Below are 21,746 nucleotides of genomic sequence, written 5' to 3'. Positions count from 1 at the left end.
ACAATCCATAAATACTTTTCTCTTTAAAATAAATAAAATTTCAAACCGAAACTGAGGCATCGCCATGTCAAAATATATATGCCGACCAGTGTAGATTTGTAGTTATATACCATATACTATATAAAAATAATACTCTCCTTAGCAACATTGTTGCGAGAGTATAATAATTAGGATGACAAGACGAGTTGAACTCCGAGTGACTGTCTGGATGTCCATCTGTCAGTGCAAGCGTAAGCTCGAGTAAAAATTGAGATATCTTAATGAGACTTGTTACACGTGTTCCTTGTTAAAAATGTAATTACGAGTTTGTAGATGGGCCCACTGCCACTCCCACGAAACCCCATTAGTCGAAAAATTATATAATACAATAACTAGGGAGTAAAGCAGGATATAAAACTGTGATTCGGTTGAGGGTATTGGAGTAGCAGGAGACACTCGCTCTTTAAAATTTTCCAAAAAGTGGCTGTGGCCTTATGTTAGGTTTACTGCATATATCTTTCCATTTCAAAATTAGTCTGAGCCTTCAACTTTCTTCCAAAACTATCATGCAGCGCAATTTGGGTGTCGCAGTTTCCTCTATGTTCCAAGTCACAACATGAGACCATTGTCATCAACTAGCGACGAGTAGATGCCGTTTCATTACAATTCCGAACCAAAGTCATTTCATAATCATCCATAAAATACAAGAATGTATAACTTCGTAATCACACCAATTTCGTTTAATTTCTATACCCTTCCACTTGACTGCGCCTTTGCGCTGTCACTCGTGCCGAAATGTCCGCTCCGCTCCACAAAAGTGAACGCCTCGCCAAGCGATTACATGAGTGCCACAAAAACAACTACGATACAACTTTTCGGTAGGCGGATATCCGGCAACAAAGCACACAAACACACTCACACATGTACACGCGCTCACACCAACGCGAAAAGATGGCGTTTTGGCCAGAATTTACAATCCAACTGCGAGCGAGTAGTTGAGGAGACAACTTTTGTTGCGCTGATTTCAACTGTTGTTGTTGTCATCTTGTTGTTATTTGATTTTCCATTTGTATTTGTATTTCCCAGCGCATTTGTGCTGTATTTGTATTTGTTGTGCGCTAAACACGCGCTGCATTTACATTTACTTTAATTATAAAAGTTTTTCGGCAGCAATGTAAATATACATACATATATATATAGTATATGCGTGTGCGTGTGTGTGTGACAATAATAATAATAAAGTTTTTAATTAAAAAGCGACAAAACGGTGCAAAGTCGCATAGTGTGTGCGCCAACTAACGGCAACACCTACCAGAAAACGCAGCAAATAACATATTTGTACTTCCAACGCCTAACTGTATGCAACGCTTGTCGCGGAAAGTTTGCTTTCACTTCTACCTTAATGTCTTAACTACTGTCTTCTGTCGTGTTCACGACTACCCCTGTAGTCATTTGAATTTTACATCTTAATACTATTGCCTCAGCCCTTGTTACTTACACACCTACACGGTTTAGTATATATTTACCACTTTCCTTTTGCCTTTCCACAGATACACCTTCATTCGCCATTTCACGCACACCCGGTTTCGGCTATCCGCTGCGCGAAGGCATCGAAGTTTCGCTGAAATGTGATGTTGACTCAAATCCGCCGAGCACGCCGCGTTGGCAGAAGGACGATGGTGACACGCCGGTAAGTAGACTTCGTATTTATGTTTGAAGAATTAAAATAGTTTCTTTATTACAATGGCGCTGAGTTTATAAGTGTTGAAAGAACATTTTTTACAAACTGGAATAACCAAGGTTACAATTATTTTCGGGAAAGGGAACCTGTCGAAAATAATAAAAAAATAAGTAAATACGTTAACATTGTCTACATCGAAGCTATAATACCATTCACATATCAAAAAATGTCTATAAAATAACTCGATTTCAGCTAAGTGTTGTATCGGTCAGTTTATATGATAGCTAGATTCTATAGTGGTCCGTTATCGGCGTTTACGAGAAATGTGCCGTTGCTTTGAGAGAAATGGACTTGTGCACAACCATTAATATATAGGGTGATCAAAGTAAAGGTACTTACTTAAATGGCCTTTTTTGACAGTTCACGTTTGAGTCGTGGTAAGCTGGCATCCTATCTTTGTTCAGTATTATTTGACGTTTGATCATGAAAAGACCTTTCCAAGCGACATCACTTCGCTCTATGTGTTCTTGAAAAGTTCCAAGAAGATCCGACTTTTTCGAGCAATATTTTGTTCTGCGATGAGAACCATTTCTTGCTCAATGCTCATGTAAACAAGCAAAATGGTGAATTTGGGACGAAGATCAGCCTGAAGAGATTCAAGAGCTTCCATTTGATTCAGAAAAATAACGGTTTGTTATGGTTTGTGGGCTGGTGGAATCATCGGTCCATATTTCTGTGAAAATGATGCCCTGAGAACGTAACCATCAATGTCGCGTCTTCATAACCGACTATTTAATGCCTGAAATTGAAGCTCTTAATCTCTTCGATATTCGATTTCAACAAGACGGCATCACTTCCCACACATCGCATCAATTAATGTATTAGTTGAGCGACCACTTCAGTGAGCAAATAATTTCACGTTTTGGGCCTGTCAATTGGCCACCAAGATTCTGTGATACTATCATACGGTTAGACAATTTCTTGTGGGGATACATAAAGTCTAAAGTCTATGCGGACAATGGCGCTTCGATTCAGGCCTTGCAGCAAAACGTCACGCATGTCATTCGCCTGTTACCAACCGAAATGTTCAAACGAGTTGTCCAAAATTGGACTCAACGGATGGACCATCTCAGACCTAGCCACGGCCAACATTTGAAAGAGATAATCCGCAAAATAAATGTCTAAGAATGCTCTTTGGAATGATAATATATATTCTCCATTAAATTTTAAGTCGCTGTAGTTTTTCTTTAAAAAATAGATATCCAAATAGATCACTTTATATATTTTATTAGGTGCTCGGCCTTAAAATTGCAATTGAGGTATATTTTAGAGACCAGTACTGATAAATAGCAGTACTCGAACAGGTAAACTGTTTATGACAAAATATACCACCATATAAGGGTATAAAATTTTTCTTGAAATGAACCAAAATTGACAATATGAAAACATTTTAAAAAGTAGTAGGGTTTATTTCAATATTTACAATTTTTTAATGAAAGTTTAACCTAAATATTTAACGGTCAAAAGGAATAATCGTCAGTTATTTTCATTTGACATTTCGTAGTCTCTAGATATTCAATTAGATATTTCTACGCTGTGTTGAGTTCGGTTTAGTTAAAGCGTTTCAATGAAAGAGAGTAAATTACTTGTCCCATAGCTCGAAGATATGCTCTTTCTGATTTTTTCATTACAAATTAGTATAAAGGGCTTTGAATTGAGGTGGGAAAATTTTGACTAATCCGAACGACTTCTTGTATTTTCGGCCTTATTTTAGATCAATCACAATTTGCTCTGATTTTAGTATGATGTTAAGTTAGTATGAAAGATGTAGAACTTTCAAAAGATCCTCATTTTGCCAATATTTAGAGTTTCCTCCTAAAATCGTCTTTTTCAATCTCCTAAGTATAATATTTAGAAACTTTCAGGTTAATCTTTATTTTTCTCTAGTGTTTGAATTCTTCTTAAGTAAATGAAATTTGGCAGTGCCATAAGTTTATCGATATAAAAATCTTGACCACCGACGCGCTTAATTTGGTTAACAGATTTTGTCATACTCCCAGAAGACGAGAAACTCATATCTATAATATATGCTTATATGTATATATGGTATATACTTCTTAAATAATAAATATAATATTACTGCGAAATCACTATTCAAATGCAATCTGTTTTAAACTTCTTATGGAGTCATATGATAGGTTTATCCTTGACTTGTATACTTGATGCATACCGGCAGTGTCAAACGTCTGCACGACGAGATTTTTTGTTGAAGATTTTCTGCCTGTACACTACACCATATCGTCACTTGAAATGTAAAACAACATATTATCAAAAAAAATTGAAATTGTGTAGCAACGACGATTCATTACATCATGTTACATATATGAGCATAAAATGTTCAGCTTTCGCTCTCAGATATAAGCAAAATGTAACCATTTTATAACCAAAACTCACATTTAGTTTCAAAATGAGTGGTTTCAATTACAATGATTTCCCTTCAATTTATGTAAATTGAAGTTACGTTATTTTGCATTTTAGGTGACGTTATTTACTTAGGAATATTCAAGCAATTAACTATTTCGCAATACTCAAACATATTCGGTGATTTTCACCCTTATGTGAAAAAATTCGCAAATTCCAAATAAAAGTAGACATGACTATTAAATATAAGTATATATGCCTAGCCGTAAACACCATATATCTGTATTTTTGCATATAAATATACATATATGGTACATAGTATGTTCATGTACTCAAAATTTTGATATTTTATCCTACCACCATCTGCCACAACAACATCCACATCTGTGTAACTACATCGTATATAGATACGTTTATGTACCCAAATAAGCAGCTTCAACTACTTCCCATGCCGAAAGACAAATAGTAACTACCACTTTCGACTACAACGCTGGCATCCCTAAGATACACAATTTATCCCTTCATCTTTTCGGGCATTCGCCATCGAATGTACGCACACATACTCACACATAGATAAGTTCCACCAACTGTACAAGCAAATACTACAAGTGTTTATACAAAATATGCAAATTTCCTCCCACACACTCACACGCATATGTCTACAGCTATCCACACTTGTGTATATTTATTTGTGATTACATGTGTGGCTACTAAGCCCCTCTTCCTTCGCAACGGCTCTGCTAGTTTTAGTACTTTGCGGTAAAGTTAAATAACATGGATTTTTTTTGAACAAAGAGCGAACCCAAAATTCAGCCGCCAGTCGCATATAAACAATTTCTGATTTCAGCGACTAATTTGCTTTTCCACTTTTGTCATTGTGTTTGTAGTCAGTTAGGTTTGTTTGTTTGTGGGCTGATGGTTATCTTAGCTTCTATTTATATTTTAGTTGTTGCTAGTTAAAACAGTAATTTTAGTTTTTAAGTGTATTTGTGTAGGAGTGTGGAGAGTTTTTCAAATAATTTTGTAGTTTTAAGTCAACTTAAAATATAATTTAAGTGGCGAGTGCGTAGAGTGCGTGGGTAGAGGAATGATATGAGAACAGCATTAATCAGTGGTAATTCTATTATGAGTAAAAAGTGCAGTAGAATAGTAGCAGAAGCGGTGGGAGCTCAGTAAGATATTTTTTTGACCAATATTGAATTTTATTGTTAGTTGGCAAATAAAAAAAGTACAGAATATATGAAAAAGTATAATAGTTGATAAGCTATTTTTGAAAATAGTAGTAGTTAAAAAATATTCTTGAAGTTAATTGCAAGAAGGATTTATTTTATTATTTACCATATTGTAACAACACACTTGTTTTAAAAAAGTAGTAGATAACAAGTTTAAAAACGTAGTATTATAGTATATTAAATTACATTTCAACTCGATAAATACAATTAAAAGTCAAGTAAAAGATTAAAAGAATAATAATATAATACTAATTTTGAAAATAGTAGTAGATATGTAAAATTTTATTATCCATGTGGAAAGTAATAATAGAGAAATATTTTTTTACACATATTACTTATTTTGATTTCGGAAAAAAAACTTATCTAACTTTATTTTTGGCACGCGGAATTTGAAAAAAAGTAGTACATAAATATTTTTAAAATTGGAGTACATATAGCGAATAGTAGCATAAGACATAAAACTTTTAAAATGCGAATGCGTCCGAAAGTAGTAGTCTAAATAGTAGTGTCAATGTCAGTTTAAAAAAAAATAACAATGAATCTCATTTACAATCGTAGACAACTGCAGTAAAAGGAGTATACATACATATGTACATATGTATGTACGCATATACGATTTAAAAATCAATTGATTCCCTTATTTTACATATTTTAGCTGGTAAAAGAGAAAAAAACTAAAGAACGCTTCAATAGTAGTAAAAAAGTATTAGAATCTTTTTTTAAGGTTTTTTTGAGAATCTCAGTAAAAAAGAGTATTTGTAGAAGAGAAGAAGCTAAAGAAATATTTTTGTGAATAGTAGTAGAAAAAGTATTAAAATTTTTTTACAAGTAGTTTTTTTGAGAATTGCACTAAAAATTAGTATGTATATGCAAAAGAGAAAATACCAAAAAAGCTTTTCTGAATAGTATTAGAAAAAGTAGTATTTTTTAGCAGAATTTTTTTTGAAGTTTGTTCAGTTGATGTCAAAAGAAAAGTTAAATAAAGCATTTATAAAAACAGTAGTAAAAAAGGTAGTAGAAATTTTTGTTCTTATATGAACTAAGTAGTCGCGTGAATAGTATAGAAATGAATTGTTTGATTAAAAGCAATTTACCTACATTGTTATTAATTTTTAAATTTTGATATATACTACTTTATGTAGTCTGAACGTACAATGTGTTTTTAGTAACATTTTGGAATTAACATATAAAATTCGCATTTCTTCTGCTGAATGTTTTCTAATTTGATTTTTTGGCCAATGAACCTGCAAATGAAACTCAATTATTTGATGAAAGATCTTATGAAAATAGTAGTAGAATATGTAGTTTACTACTAATACTTAGTATATGTGCAATGATTATTTTAATTCATATGTATATAACTTAATGTAAAAAGAAAAGTTAAGGATGTACTTTTTGAAAATAGTAGTGGAAAATGTAGTAGAAATTTTTAAGTTTATTTTTGCATAAATTAAGTATACGAGCGTACATTGGTGCATACTATGGAAATATTTAATTAAAAGACTTATTATGTACATTTTTTATTCATCTTTAAATTCCAAACATTTATATACATATGTATGTATGTACACACATACATAAATAATACATATATATACATATACCTAAAGTGGACACGTATTTACTATATTATACAAAAATTTACATTTCTTCTGCTGAGTGCTTTCTGTTTCTATTTTATTTGACCAACGAACATGCAAATGAAACTAATTTTTTGTCTCTACACTCTACATATTTTCAGGTTCCACAAACTGGCGATGGTTTCCTGAACTTCACATCGATACGTCACGAACACTCCGGCTGGTATAAATGCACGTCACGACATTTGAACTTTCAATACTCATCGATTGGCTATTATTTGAGTGTGCGATGTAAGTAGAGGAAGAAATGTATTTTTTACAATGAAAAAATGTTGTTACGCGTATGTGTGTGTGGAGCATTGAAGGGCATATTAGGCAGCGCTACTGAGTGTGTACATACATATGTGTATGAGTCTACTTTTATAACGAAAATTCACTTTTTTCTAAAGCGAATGGCAGTAAATACAAATAAGGGTAGTAAAGTAAATATTTACGCACATTTCCTTACATACTTTGATACATATGTATATATGATAACTTACACACACAAATATATCTGATAAAATGCTGTTATGTTGGCAAAAGCTGGTAGACATATAAGAAAGTGCTGCTCTCACTCAACTTGTCCCCACACATTAGACGCTCCCGCCCCTCCTTCTACGCCTTAACGACATTATAAATATTCGATTTTTACTACAACAAAATGGTTTCAAATATTCATTTTCGAAAATGGCTTTTAACAAATATTCCCTTCTAAGCCGACTCAACGCACACCCTTCGAACGGAAAAGTATCCATATATATATATATGCATATACATATCTACATATATATATGTATATATTATGCATGCTTAAGTCCTTCACTATGCAGAGCACTTCACAAACACACACATGTAAATAATCGCACAGTTATAAACAAATTAGCGCAAATGCGTGAAATTGCCTATGCAAAATTCGCCAAATAGCGAAATGGCAAGAAATTGACAAAAATTGTGCTTAAGTAGTTAGGCTACAACAACAACAATGCATGACAAATGTATGTTGATGCATAAAAAAATCAACCCCACCAAGCCGAGCACTTAGATAACGTTGAAATTACATAAGCGGCCTGAAAATATGTAAGGAAGTGCTCAGCGGGAGTGTGTGGGTGCAGGCGAACACAAGGACGGTGGGGTGGGAAAAGCACTGTGCGCTTAAACGTAGGTTTGATGATAGCAAGCACACAAACTGCCTCACGTGGCAAAATTGTTGACAATGAACCGAAAATGTAGCATACTTTACGGCTGCCAACAGACGCATCGCTGGTGTTGGCATTTTTTTTATCAATTTAATTTTTTTTTGCGTGCAATTTTACAACTTCGGCTTGCGAGCCATCTTGTAGGCAACATATTGCGCTTATTGCCATCGACAACACTTTTTATGGCGCCGTCAAATCAATGCTTGCGCTAATAGCGGCAAATGGCAAATCGAAAGCGCGAATGTGTTGCCAAAATATGAGCATAAAAACAAAATGTAGGCGTCAATACTTAAGGTGGGCGAATTTTTGAGGTCGCTTGCGTTTGCTGTTGCTACGAACTCCCTGGGCCGATAAGGCTGTGGTAGTAAGAGATCAAATTATTTTTATTCACTCTTTTGAGGAAATATTTGCTCGAAATTTTGTGCAGAATTGATATCTAATGTCTGAGTGATTCAAGGCTGTTTCAAATATGAAATTAATACTTTAGTGATGCTTGTTTTTTTATAGAGTTGCCAAGTCTTATATATAATAGTCAAAAAGCATTACTTTTTAGCTAAACATTAAAAGTTAAAAAAAATAAATAAATATATGGACGGTTTCATAATAAATTACTTTTTTGGTATTCCTTAAACGTTTCTGAAGTATTATCTCACACTTCTCTTTACAAAAAACTAACTTTGGTAACCATTAATATATACTCAATATTAATGAATTAAAAACACAACCGGCAACGCTTTTAAATTTTTTTGTAAAAATTCTTAACTAACTTCGTTTTTGTACTCATATTACATTATTTCGCTTTGTTTTTAATAAGATTGAAAATTTTTAAACATGTGGCAACATTTCTAAAAAATATTTTTTAACTCAAACCCTCTTAAACAACAATTTTTTGACAGTAAATTGTAATAATTCATAAATTTTAAGGAAAAATTGCTAAAAAAAAATATTTAAGAGTTGCCATTTTTGCAAAATTTATTTCAACAATTTCTCAAAAATAACTTTGAACACAAACCCACGTAAACAATTAGTTTTTGACAGTAAATTGTAATAATTCATAAATTTTAAGGAAAAGTTGATAAAATTTTTTTAAAGTTGCCACTCTTTTCAAAATTTATTTGAGCAAAAAATAACTTTAGACATATTATTTTATCACCCATATTTTAAAAGCTCGTTTATATAATAATTAGTTTAAAAAGCGGATGTCCAAGAGTTGCCACATCTATAAAAAAATATTTCATATTCGTTTAAGTTCAATAGTTTTTCGTTATTATTATCACTTTCACAAAATTCAAACCGTGAACAACCCTACTGAAAATGTTTACATATTTCCTAGTGCCTTTAGCTTTCTTCTTTCTTTTTCTTACCAGAAATCATCAATTTATGCATAGTCCATTGTTTGTTTTTTACTTAATTCAAATACAACACTTATTATAAATAAGTATTTTATGAGACTGAAAAATTGTTGTTAATTACGTAAGCTATTAAATAATTTTATTTAATTATATAGAAAACTTTTCATAATTTGAGCTGCCCTTTTGAGTTGTAGTATTTCAACTAGAATGCAATTGTCATGAAGAAGAGCTTAACTCAAAATACATTTCAGAATTCGCTTTTTGTTTGAAGTAGTGTTTTAAAATATATTATTTCAAAGTAAATTTACCTCATTGAAATATTATTTTAGAAAATAAATTTTAAAATTTTTATTTACACTTCTATTTTCTGCACATGAGATGAACAAAGTATTGACAATTTATCAAGATTTTTATCAAGTATTTGTTTGACATGACAATTCATTAAGAAAAGAGCTTGTTTCTTATGAAATAAAATACACGATTCTTGATAAATTGCCAATTTTGACAAATCAGCACGATTCTTGATAAATTGTCAATTTTGACAAATCAGCACGATGTTGAATCTACACAACAAATCTGAAGGAAAAACTTGCAACTGATTTGCTAAGAGGTCTGTGGTATATTTAAGGGGTCCTGATTACGAATTTGAGTTCAAAACTTTCCATAGCGTAGAGCTATTTTTGTCATTTTTTTAAGTGGTAGAGGTCTTACCCCTACACTTCTTAACTACAATACAACGAATCATATATATTTATATATAATATAAGCTGGATATTTTTACTATCATATTCGGATTGGCAACTCAACATTAGCGAGAATCAGCCGCAAATAGACAAAAAAGTACTCTAAAATTGTAATTACAATTCCCAGGGTAAGTGATTTTTCAATAAAATGTACCTTACTATGTTGGTAGGATTGTTTTTAATTACTCTGCCAAAAATGCAGCTTGTCTCAAATTTTGTATTTCTAACCAAATTTCGTGTGCGGAATAGTTGCGAGTATTGGCAAAGGCTTAAGGTGATACAGTTTTATCAAAACCACAAGCCTACGTGTGGCACAAAGCCTTCAAAGACGGTTGAGAGATCATTGAAAACCCTCGACCTCTTCAACTAATGAATATATTAAAAAAGTGGAGGATATGGTGTTTGAAAACATCTATCGCGAGGCCGCTCAAATGATTTGGTGAATATTTTGTTTATGAAATGCGTTCTTACTCGACTCGTTCAGATATAACTGAATTTTCTTCGAAAAGAGTACCGAAGCAGGCCTCCTTGGACATGCTTGATCATGCGATTCCGGATCCCAAATTCATGGAGAGCATTATAACTGCCGATGAGAAATGGGTGTATGAGTCTAACATGCCAAACAAGTCAACAATCAGTGGAATGGAGGGTAAAAACGAGCCAACACCAAACAAAAAAAAAATACGTAAAAGCCTCTCCAAAATCAAGTGTATGCTCATTATTTTTTACTATATTTGTAATTTGGTTCATCATGAACTTATTCCAGAGGGACATATGTTCAATAAGGATTTGGCCATAATGAGGCGTTTGAGGCCGAAATTGTGGGAGAACAATTAAAGGATTTTACAAGATGATAACTCTCCATCGCATCGAGCCACGATTGTGACCGAATTTAAAACCAAAAACTCAATGAGTACCATCGATCAACCACCCTATGCTTTAGATTTGACTCCGTGAGATTTTTTTTTGTTCGCCAAACTGAAATTGCCGCTCCGTGAAACCCGTGTTTAGTCGATCGAAGAGATAGAACTTAATTCGCTGAAGATCATTCCAAAAAGTGCTTATGAAAAGTGTTTAGAGGACTGGAAAAATCGGTGACATAAGTGCATTACATCTAGTGGGAAGTAGCTTGAAAACAACAAAATAAATTTTGATGAATAAAATATTTTATGTATTTTGACAAATTACACTAGAAATACTTTTCTATAATAGTCATGAGAACCCTATTATATCGACTAAAACATTAAATTTTAATTTTAATTTAAATATAAAGTAATAAAAATTCTTTTAAATTTTTCAAAAATTATTAAATTAGATATTATACTTATTAGTTATGTAATTATTTTAACTAATTTATTATTATTTTGAATACATAATTAATCGTTTTGATTTTTCAAAAGCTCGTTTTTCATACATTCTTTATTATAATTAAAAGTATTTTCTTAGTAAATATTATGTAATGATTACTATTGCTAATAATTTTCCTTATGTTTTACCCGTAAGCATTTAAATTTATTCCGACTTTTGCTGTGCTATATGTTTCTGCGGCCAAAAGTACAGTTTAATGCCAAAATTAACATTCCCAGTTGCATACTCAGCATGCATTTCATTATCATTAAATACCGTTCAGCGAAAAGGCGAGCACAGAAATAATAATCAATTAAATTCCGCAACAAAATGAAATTCTCAGCAACAATTTTGTTCGCTGGAGAATAGCAGAAATTCTAAAAATCCCCTGCCCACCCGCAGCGGTTCCAGCTCAGTGACCTAATCCAAAACGCAATTATCCATGGCTAAAATCACGATACGAAAGTAAGCATTGTGTATAACAGCCGTTGGTTTGTGCAGGCCATCCACGCCGATTGCCATGCTTGATTTGCAAAGCAAAAACTTTTCTAACTTTCAAAATTTTCGGCGGCAATAACTTTTTCTTCTGCCCAATCATCCATTCAGTAGAAATCGACAAGCAATCAAAACGAAACCAACGCTTACATATGTATGTGTGCATGTTGATGTTCACATGTGTGTGTACGTGTGCACCTTTCAATTTTTAATACTTATGTTCTATCAAGTTGTTTTCCATTCATGTAGCTATCAGGCAGCTATTTGTTAGACAAACGCTTGTAGCTTGTCAAAAATTTCAAATTAAAATCAAATCCCAATTTATCAGATTAGATTGGAGTACCGTTAACGGTCCGCTGCTGTTGTTTTTTTATTGTTTTTGTTGAGTTTTTTCTTTTATTTGCTTTCTTAAACTTTTTGCTTCGCACCACAGTTAGCAAGTGCCCACAAACACATACCCACCCTCACACACTAACATACACACTTATACAAGCGCTTTCCGCCTGCCCACTAATCGCTGTGAAGAGCACAATTGTTGATTTAACTTAACTTCTACTTGCTCGCTCATCAACAATTTGTTTTTCTGCTTATTGCTTTGAAAAGTTTCCGAAATTCCTTGACTGCGGGCAAGCGCCGGCTCCCCAGCCGCTCCCTGTCAGTTTGCTATCTTCCAGACATTGACGTGCCGTGGATGAAATTGTTTTAATTTTGAATTTCAAATTCGATAAAAATAGCACGTGGCATGTTAAAACAACAACAACAACAACAATATTAATATTAACACATAAACTTTTGAGTGGCTTTTTGCTTTTGAAGCGCGGCGCTTATCGCTTGATTTCTTATAGCCGCTCAATTGCTGTGCTTTTTCGTTGCTACTTCGATTTGCTCAAGGATTTGAGTGGCTTACTGAAGTTCACTTGTAGTAGTTTTGAAAAAAATTTGCATTGATTGGCTTTGATCTTTTACTGTGGACCAAAATTTCAAGTGCTCGTGGAAGATTCGAAGTTTTTCCCTTTTTTATTTAAGTCTCTACGTATGTATTTATTAACGATATATTTTTTATTTTAACGATATATATTATATTTTATATCTTCCGAAATGATTACTTAGTAATAAGACTTTCGTCCACAAAGTGTTTATCATTCTCCTTTCTTTCAAGAAATCTCATTTCTAATTATACAAATTTGTCCAACTTCTAAAATAACCTTATTGTCGATGTCAAGCCAACAGAACTGAATCTCTAATTACATTCCATCATCAGTTATTTATGTATCTCCAGTTATAATTGTTTTTTCCCAGCGGCCTTACAATGTGTTCTTTACAATAATTGAAATCAGTCTCTAGTATTTCGTCTCTCGGAAAACAAATTATCAAAGAAATTTTAATCCATATGAATTTCTGTGTTTCTAAAGTCAGTTAGCCAATCATCATCCATTATCCATTAGCTCAGATCTCGCACAAAATAAATTATTCTGTTATTTTAGTCGTTATAGTTGTATAAAACATTTCGAAAATAGTTTTTAGGAAAGCTGCTAATATTTCTAGTTACCTAGAACACACTCTCGTTCGAACTGCATAACCTGTGAACAAATCCACTTTTATTTCAGTAGCGATCTTTTTATACGTTTTTCAATCCTGGACTCTGGAGCCATGAAAAACAACCCTTTTAAGTTATTTCTGCTTCTCAAGCGAATTAAACATGGGAAATAATTATAAAGGGAAATACCCAGCTAACATTTAATACCCCCCTCCCCCCTCCTTGAGGAATGATTACTCTTCTACAAGAACGATAGAAATGAAAATACGACTTGGTGGCACCATAAACTATAGAATAATCACCTATCTTGAGACCCAGAATTCATAATTGGATAATATACGAAGACACAGTCCAAAATCTATGCGAACGATCCCGCTTCTATTCAGACCTTAGGGCAAAACATCAGGCGTGTCCTTCGCCAGTTACCAGTCGAAATGCTCAAAGGAGTCAGCGAATATTGAACTTATCATAGCAGTAAACAACATTTGAAGAAGATAATCTTCAAAACATAATTGTCAAAAGATAGTCTTTGGAATAATAATATCAGGTTTCTGCGTTCTTTCTTTAAGCTGTCGGTAGAGTAATCTGGCCTGTTTTTTAACATTATTTTTTTCATAGAAATTTTTATTTTACAGTAGAAATTTTTTCACATATAATGAGGTATATCGTCGAGTGTATTAACAAATTTTTTCGGAATGTTTTGATGACATCTGTCGGAGAAATGGCTGGTTGAATGAGATGCATTTTTGTACTGGCGGACACGATTTCTCATACTTGTATCATCTAAAACAGAAAAAAAAATAAAATTAAGCAAATCGGTTGAGTAGTTCGACCGGAATCATGTCCGCCAGTTTAAAAAAGTGTGAGCGCTTCGAACGTCGGGCGGTAATATTTTAGGGCTAGTGGGTTTCTACATTAATTCTAAGGGTATAAGGGAGCAGAAAATGCAAAAAAAAAGAAAAATTTGAAAAAAGATTGCCCTATTGACCCCTTAGGGAAAGTAGGGAACCTCGAAATAAATCGTCCTTTAGATATTGCTTATTTAATCAACCTCTCTAAAAGGCGATATATAGAATTATGAAGATTTTTTTATAACGGGTGAAATATCGAATGTAACGGCATTGATGATTTAGCTCGTAAAATATTAACAGTTTTCTCCATTTGGATTACCTACAATACGGTTAGGAATTAGGTTTTCTGGCTTTATTACTAAGTTAACGATAGTAGAGTGCCTTTGTAGCACCCAGTCAATACGAGAGATAGCACAAGCTATTTGTGTTTCAAACATCCTATAAATTATTACACTTGTCAGCATTTCTTCACTCTCAAACAGAGAGAACTTAAATCTCCTCCTTCTTTCTCTTTGAATAATTCAATACCAAATCCAATAAGACACAGCAAAATGCTTATACAAATTGATTTATGTCTTCGACATGTTATTCTTCTGGCTTATCGCTCACTTCGCTGCACCTTTTGTTCTACTTGCATGAGGCATTCTCTAATATTTTTTCGAAGGTCTACCCTCATTCTTTTGTATTTTTCGTTTGTCAAACCACATTAAAGCATTTAGTGTGATTTTATTTTTTTTTTTGTTTTTTTTGTATATTTATGGAATCTTTTGTGCAGACAATTAGATTTATTTGGCCAAAAATGTAAGGGTGACTACAAAATACACTTAAAGTTAAATTAATTTTAGTTAGAATTTTTATTATATTTTTTTTTATAAAAAGGAATTTCAGAAATGAGCAGGAAATTTCTGTGAACTTGCTATTCAACTTATATTTTTACTTGAAATAATATTTTCAACATAAGTACATACGTTTGTATATATATTTATGCAACTATGTTCATATAAAATATCTTTTGTCAGTATGCTGCTCTTTTCTCCTCAACTTTTTCCATTTCCTTCCTTAATCTTCCTATTTCTTGTAATTTCAGTTATATTTGCTTTCTTCATATTCCTCCTTCTTTGCACTAACTACATTGAGTTTCATCTGTTGACGTCTATCAATCATGGATAATGACTCGTTTTAGATATCAAAACCTCTTTCCACAGGAAAAAACTATAATAAACGACATCTGATAGCTCACCCCTCCATTCTCGTTGCAAAAATATTTCTTTGTACTCCGTGTCTCTGCAATCTTTTTTCACTCCATTTTTTATATTAATAAGGCATTTACTCGTTATGTGGGTCTGTAACTCGGCGCTCACCCTCCCTCTCTGTCGGTTGACGATAATGAGCCACATTAGCGACATTTGTATGACTGATTGGGTGACTATAGAACTCTAGTTGTTCTAGCTTCACTTGACGCAGCGCATAAGCGGTGTAGCAGGCAATGCCTCACATTCCGCGCGTTCCTCTCGCAACCCCCAAAACGCACTTTGCTCTAGCTTATCGGCTTCGATGGCTGTTTTTCACTTACATTTCTTGCTTTTATCACTCTGTTACTGCTTTCTGTCATTTTTTGTTTGTTAGCATGGCTTCCTCGTCCTTCACTCATTTGCGACAAAGAACACATACAATTGCTATAAATCAATGGCACTTGTGGTGCAACATTTTGTCAAGTCGTTATGCCAAAAATAATACTTTTCTCTAATTCACTTCACGTGTTTGTTACTCGGCCTTGTCAGCGAAATTTTCCATCGAATATTAAGTAATTTTCTTAGTTTACGTTTATTGTGTCTCACATAATGTCGGCTCTTGCGATGGCGTTGTTAATGATGCTTCTTCTTTTAATGAGAGCAACATGTTGCAAATAAATGACTGATTATTTTAGTGATTTGTTGCAAACATTTGTTTTCTAAAACTTCTTTTTGTTTTGTTGGTACTTCATAATATGTTAGATAAGTTCTCAGGTTTGCTGTATAACTGTCTGTATCTCCTTGATCACTTGAGAACTGCATTAAGCAGCATTTACTTATTCAAAAAATTCCAAATGTCCAAAAAGAGATCCCTAAGAACCATAAATAAGTTTCAATTGAGCAAAAATCTGCTTTCCTTACACAACAGCTGCTGCGAAAAGTTTTCAACTAAGTCGTTTTCACTTGGAACTAAAATTGACAAAACATAACTCTGTAAATAAAAGGAAATTTTTAGTTTGATATATTTAAAAGCTATAGTAGCTTGAAATCTTCGATAATTCACCACCACCAGGAGAAGAAAGCCTTATTTATATCTTTCTAAAACTTCTATTCATTCGCTTCACTTTTCCTAGTCATTTTCGTATAATCTTGTACTGATACCGCATTTCTTATTTGGTAATGCACAATGGCAAAACGAGGGCAAGACAAAATATCTCCTGTCATTCAACGAACAGTTGACACGATTTGGCTCCCACGTCATTGTAAATAGTCATAACTTCGAAGTCGTAAATAATTTCGTCTGTCTTGGAAAAAGTATTAACATCATAGGTACTACTTCAGACTGAGTAAACAATTGAAAAGTAAACCAAACTCTATAAGTCACTCATCATCCCCCAACATTTGATGATTCGCCATTAAGCATTTTCGAGAGAAAGGTGCTGCGGAAGATTTATCGTCCTTTGCGCATTAGCAACGGCGAGTATCGCATTCGATGAAACGATGAGCTATACGAGATATACGACGACATTGACATGATTCACCGAATTAAGAGACAGCGGCTTCGTTGGGTAGGGCATGTCGTCTTAAGGGATGAAAACACTCCAGCTCTAAGAGTATTCGACGTAGTACCCGGCTGGAGAAGAAGAACAATAGAAAGACCTTCACTCCGTTGGAAAGACCAGGTGGAGAAGGATCTGGCTATACTTGGAATCTCCAATTGCCACTAAGCAGCGAAAAGAAAGAACGACGGACGCACTTTTTAAACTCGGCTATATCAGCGTAAGCGGTGTCTACGCCAATAAAGAAGGAAAAGAAGAAGATATCTTAATTTTCACTACCAGACGAATGGTTAGCAATAAACTCAGAGCTTTTGTGCTTATACTAGGCGACTTCACCCACTTACAAATGTCAGAAATTTCATCACTTTGGTAAATTTTGCCGAACCACTACAAAACCACTTATTTTTAAAAAGCAATTCATTTAAAAAAAAAAATTATAAAAACCGTAAAAACATTGCCTTCGGTTGCAAAAATACATAAGTTCAATAGATACTGATATATAATTCTGATACTTTATATAGTCCCTTGAACTGCGATATACAAATCGAGTTTTTGATAAGGCTGCTCAGAAGCAGAGGAGGTCTTTTAACGTCTCTTTCATGCCTACTTCCCTGCGCTATATTCTTGTATCATCGGTACTTATCCCCATACGGCTCTAATATAATACTAGTAAGTTGTGACCTGTCATTAGATATAAAACGTCAAGTATTTCTTTCGAGATCTTCCGTTGCGCATGACCTTGGCGATCCTGCATGCCCATAAAACGTTCCGTATTACCCTAATCCGTCTGTCTGCTATTTTTTAAATTTCATTATTTATCGATTGGCGGCTTTCGTTTTTTCTGAACTGTTTTGATAGCCAAGCGCATGACACTTTGGCAATCTCATCAGCTATTTAGTTTCCCAGAAGCCAGCATATTTTCAGCCGCCTTCCGGTAGCCACTATATCTATTGCTTTCTTGCTTCTAAAAACATTCTCTGATGCAATGCTAGTCAATTTATTGCTTTGGTTGCCACTTGGCTATCGAGATAAATATTTATATTCTTTGTGACGTCTCCTGCGTTATTAGCTATCTCAGCAGCTCTCCTGACCTCGAGTAATTCAGTATGGGGGATGCTGGAGAGTTGCGGTAGTTTATAAGATCGCCTGAGAACTAGCTTCATGCAATAGATCCCTGCGCTCACTCCACCAGCCATGTTTGACCTATCCGTAAAGATATTAAAAGTTTCGCGTGTGGGTAGCGTGTCCCTATACCAACCAATATCTTTTATTGTAATTTGATATCTCTCTCTTGGATAAGGGTATGTGGTCTACTTTATCTACCGACCCCTACTTACCGAGCTATACCCTTCTCCATGACAACAATAAAAATATCTATAAAACCACACACTAATAAACAGTTATCATAAAAAAACAATAAATACAAATATGTATTCAAGCACATTTTAACGGTATTTTGGCGCTGCAGCTGTCAGTAATGGGTCCAGCGCACAAAACAAGGCTGACAAAAAACAGCAAACCGACAAACCAACTGGGGTAAATGTAATGCTGGGCCATAAAGCGACAGCGCTTGACAGCAACGCCGATAAGCGCCGAAAAGAGCGTATAAAAACTAACAACATGAGACAGCAATATAAATTGGCAAGCGATGAGCGGCAATAAATGTTATCATAAGCGCGAGTGTGTAAGTGTAATACATGTAATTTTATATGTGTGTATTTACCGTTACTGCAAATGTATGTTAGTGCGTCCAACTTTCGCTTGTTCGAGCTTAAAGCCCAACTACCACGCCGTTTGCTTGTAGCGCGGCATTAAATGATAAGGAAATACATTAAGTTTAAGCGCAAACCCTTTCACTCACACACACACACACACACACATGCATACTTGTCACACATGAAGTGCGATTAAATTTGATTGCGAGTTAAAGCGATATTGTTTGCCTTAATAATAACGGAGCTTTTACAGCATTGTTATGCTGCCCGCGCCGAAGTTCGGGCTACACGGCGTATGAGTGTTCGTTCGTTTGCCTGTGAAGTGGCTGAGCTTTAGCTGCGCTACATGTTTGCTGTGTAAACGTGAATTGCCAGCATTTATGGAAATCTATTAAATGCGCCACTGTCGTCGTTATCTTTAATATGGAAACGGAATTTATGACCAATAATCGAAGTTTGGTTGGGATTTAGTTTTACGCGTGAAAACTTTGTTTATGCCCAAGCAAGCGTGGTTATGAGCAGTGATAATGTTGCTAATGGCAAAACATTGCTATTATGACAGCAGTAATGAAGGGGACAAATTGTGAATGAAAGGAGATTTGGAAGAAGTTGAGAAGAAGGAGGAAATTGTGTCAAAATTATTATTAGAAAGGAACGCAAAAAAATGTTGTTGCATTACTGTCATGAATTAATTTTGTTTACATTAAATCTAGTTTCGACGAACAATACAAAATATAGTTCATATATAGAATGAAAAATGCCATATACATTTCTCTTGGCGCTAAGTGGCGTCACTGTAGCAGTTCTCTAAGGCTAAGTATTATAATTTTGCACAAAAGTGGAGAACTATAATTGAAAGTAGAAGCTATAGAGAACTGTTAAGGTGTTCGTGAAGTTAGAATTGCAAATAAATTATTATTAATATATTAGAATTTCCGTTATACTCAAAATTGATTACTGTTAAAATTCAGGGAGAATTTTTGTCGTCAATAAATCACGTTAAAGTATCAAGGCTGGTAATTCTGTTGGGAAATTTCTTAAGAATTCAAAATCCAGAAAATGTTTCTGCTAAAATTTAGTTGTTAAAACGGAAAAAATGTATATACACCTCCATTGAAATTAATTTATTTTCAAGCGCTTTTTTATTGAAAAGGACTGCGTTCGCATTACTTCAGGGCAAGGTTTTCAAGATGAAGGACTCTCTTACACAAAACCCATTAGGATAGGAACAAGTAAGTACTCGCCTAACGTCGTTCGTTCGGGGGCTAGTTTTATAGGCCTCGCGTGGGTTCAGTATTGATCAAGCTTCTAGCTCGAACCGGACGTCAAAAGGTTCATGGATCCACTTCGTCGCAATGGTAGGTGTCCTAACTAGACACTGTCCCGTTGGCACGCTGTGAGGTTAAAAACTTTGAAGAACGCAATTTACTCGTATCAACATTGCAATAAGGAATATGAGGTGGTGGCATCTAGACTTTTTCTTCTTCACTATCCAGCTTTCACCAGACTAAGGCTTGAGCATCTTTTTTGCTAATCTTTCTACGAACCCGATGAATTGGTTGGAGATCTACTCCAATAAGCAGCTCAATAAATTTGTAACTGGATCCGTGCTCTTTGTAGATATACGAAAGTCTTTTCCATGCTTAGGAGTTCTGGGCATCACAACAGACAGAATATCAGCTTTGTACCTAACCTAACCTATCCCTTTTTTACTGGATTTTTGGTATACTTATGTTTGACTAATCTTGTTTTAATGTTATGTGTGATTCTTTTCATCGATATCACTCAAAAAGTTTATGGTTTGCTTCGTCTAATGGTTCGTCTCCGTAAATACATGCAGGACTTTTCGTGTTTCGCATGTTGTAGTTCATTTTGCCATGTTTTTGACTGCGCCACATCTCTATATTTTTTATCAGTTCGGTTCCTTCTTCCTTTGGGTTCACTTGTCCACCGCAGCGCTCTGAATTTGAGCCCAGTGCGACAGTTTGTTTTGAATTCTTATAGCGAGATACTTTAGGCTTCCCGTCTTTTGAATATTTTCTAAATGAATTTGCATGTTCATCTCCAGTTTTCTCGTGATTTTCGTAGTAAGCAGGACAGCTCAGCTTTACCGCGGCTAGGCAGCGACCTAGTAAGCCCAACTATGTCTATGTTCTCAGCATAATTTGGGTTAGTTTTCGTCATTTCGCAATAATAAATGCGTTTCTCATGTCAATTGTAGCGAAGAAGACTATTTGCCTCGAAAAATGTTCCTTCGACCAGCTTTTTCCACGCTACGTGTGACGGCTCCGCTGATGAAACTGCCTAGTCCGAAACCGTGTTGGCGCTTTGAAAGTCCTCGAGCATTGTTTATGGTGGCTATGATGCGGGGTTTCAATGTTTTTTCTAGCAACTTTCTTATAATACCTAGCATGCACATTGAAACTATTTAAATTTTATTTAATATTTTGAAATTTTTATAATTTTCGCAAGAAAACAAAGTATACATTTTTAAATCCGAGAATTGAGATAAAAAAATAAAAATCCAATTTGTAATCCAAATTTTTTTATTACAACAACAGTCTACTCGGTACATGAAAGCCTTTGCTTTCATTATTTTTATACTCTCGCAACAAAGTTGCTAAGGAGAGTATTATAGTTTTGTTCACATAACGGTTGTTTGTAAGTTTTAAAACTAAAAGAGTCAGATATAAGGTTATATATCCCAAAGTGATCAGGGTGACGAGTAGAGTTGAAATCCGGATGTCTGTCTGTCTGTCCGTCCGTCCGTGCAAGCTGTAACTT

General features: G+C 34.3%; 1 protein-coding gene across 1 annotated transcript in view; it reads left to right on the top strand.

Annotated features, from left to right (window-relative positions):
* Positions 1 to 21,746, top strand: part of LOC120770736 — a 122,667-nt gene that overhangs the window by 35,761 nt on the left and 65,160 nt on the right. The window contains exons 6-7 of the mRNA XM_040098324.1: positions 1,530 to 1,669; positions 7,055 to 7,184. Coding sequence (XP_039954258.1) covers positions 1,530 to 1,669; positions 7,055 to 7,184 — 270 coding nt within the window. The remainder of the gene's footprint in view (positions 1 to 1,529; positions 1,670 to 7,054; positions 7,185 to 21,746) is intronic.

This window comes from Bactrocera tryoni, chromosome 3 (genome assembly GCF_016617805.1).
Source record: "Bactrocera tryoni isolate S06 chromosome 3, CSIRO_BtryS06_freeze2, whole genome shotgun sequence".
Lineage (NCBI taxonomy): Eukaryota > Metazoa > Arthropoda > Insecta > Diptera > Tephritidae > Bactrocera > Bactrocera tryoni.
This window is presented reverse-complemented; position numbering and strand designations above follow the sequence as displayed.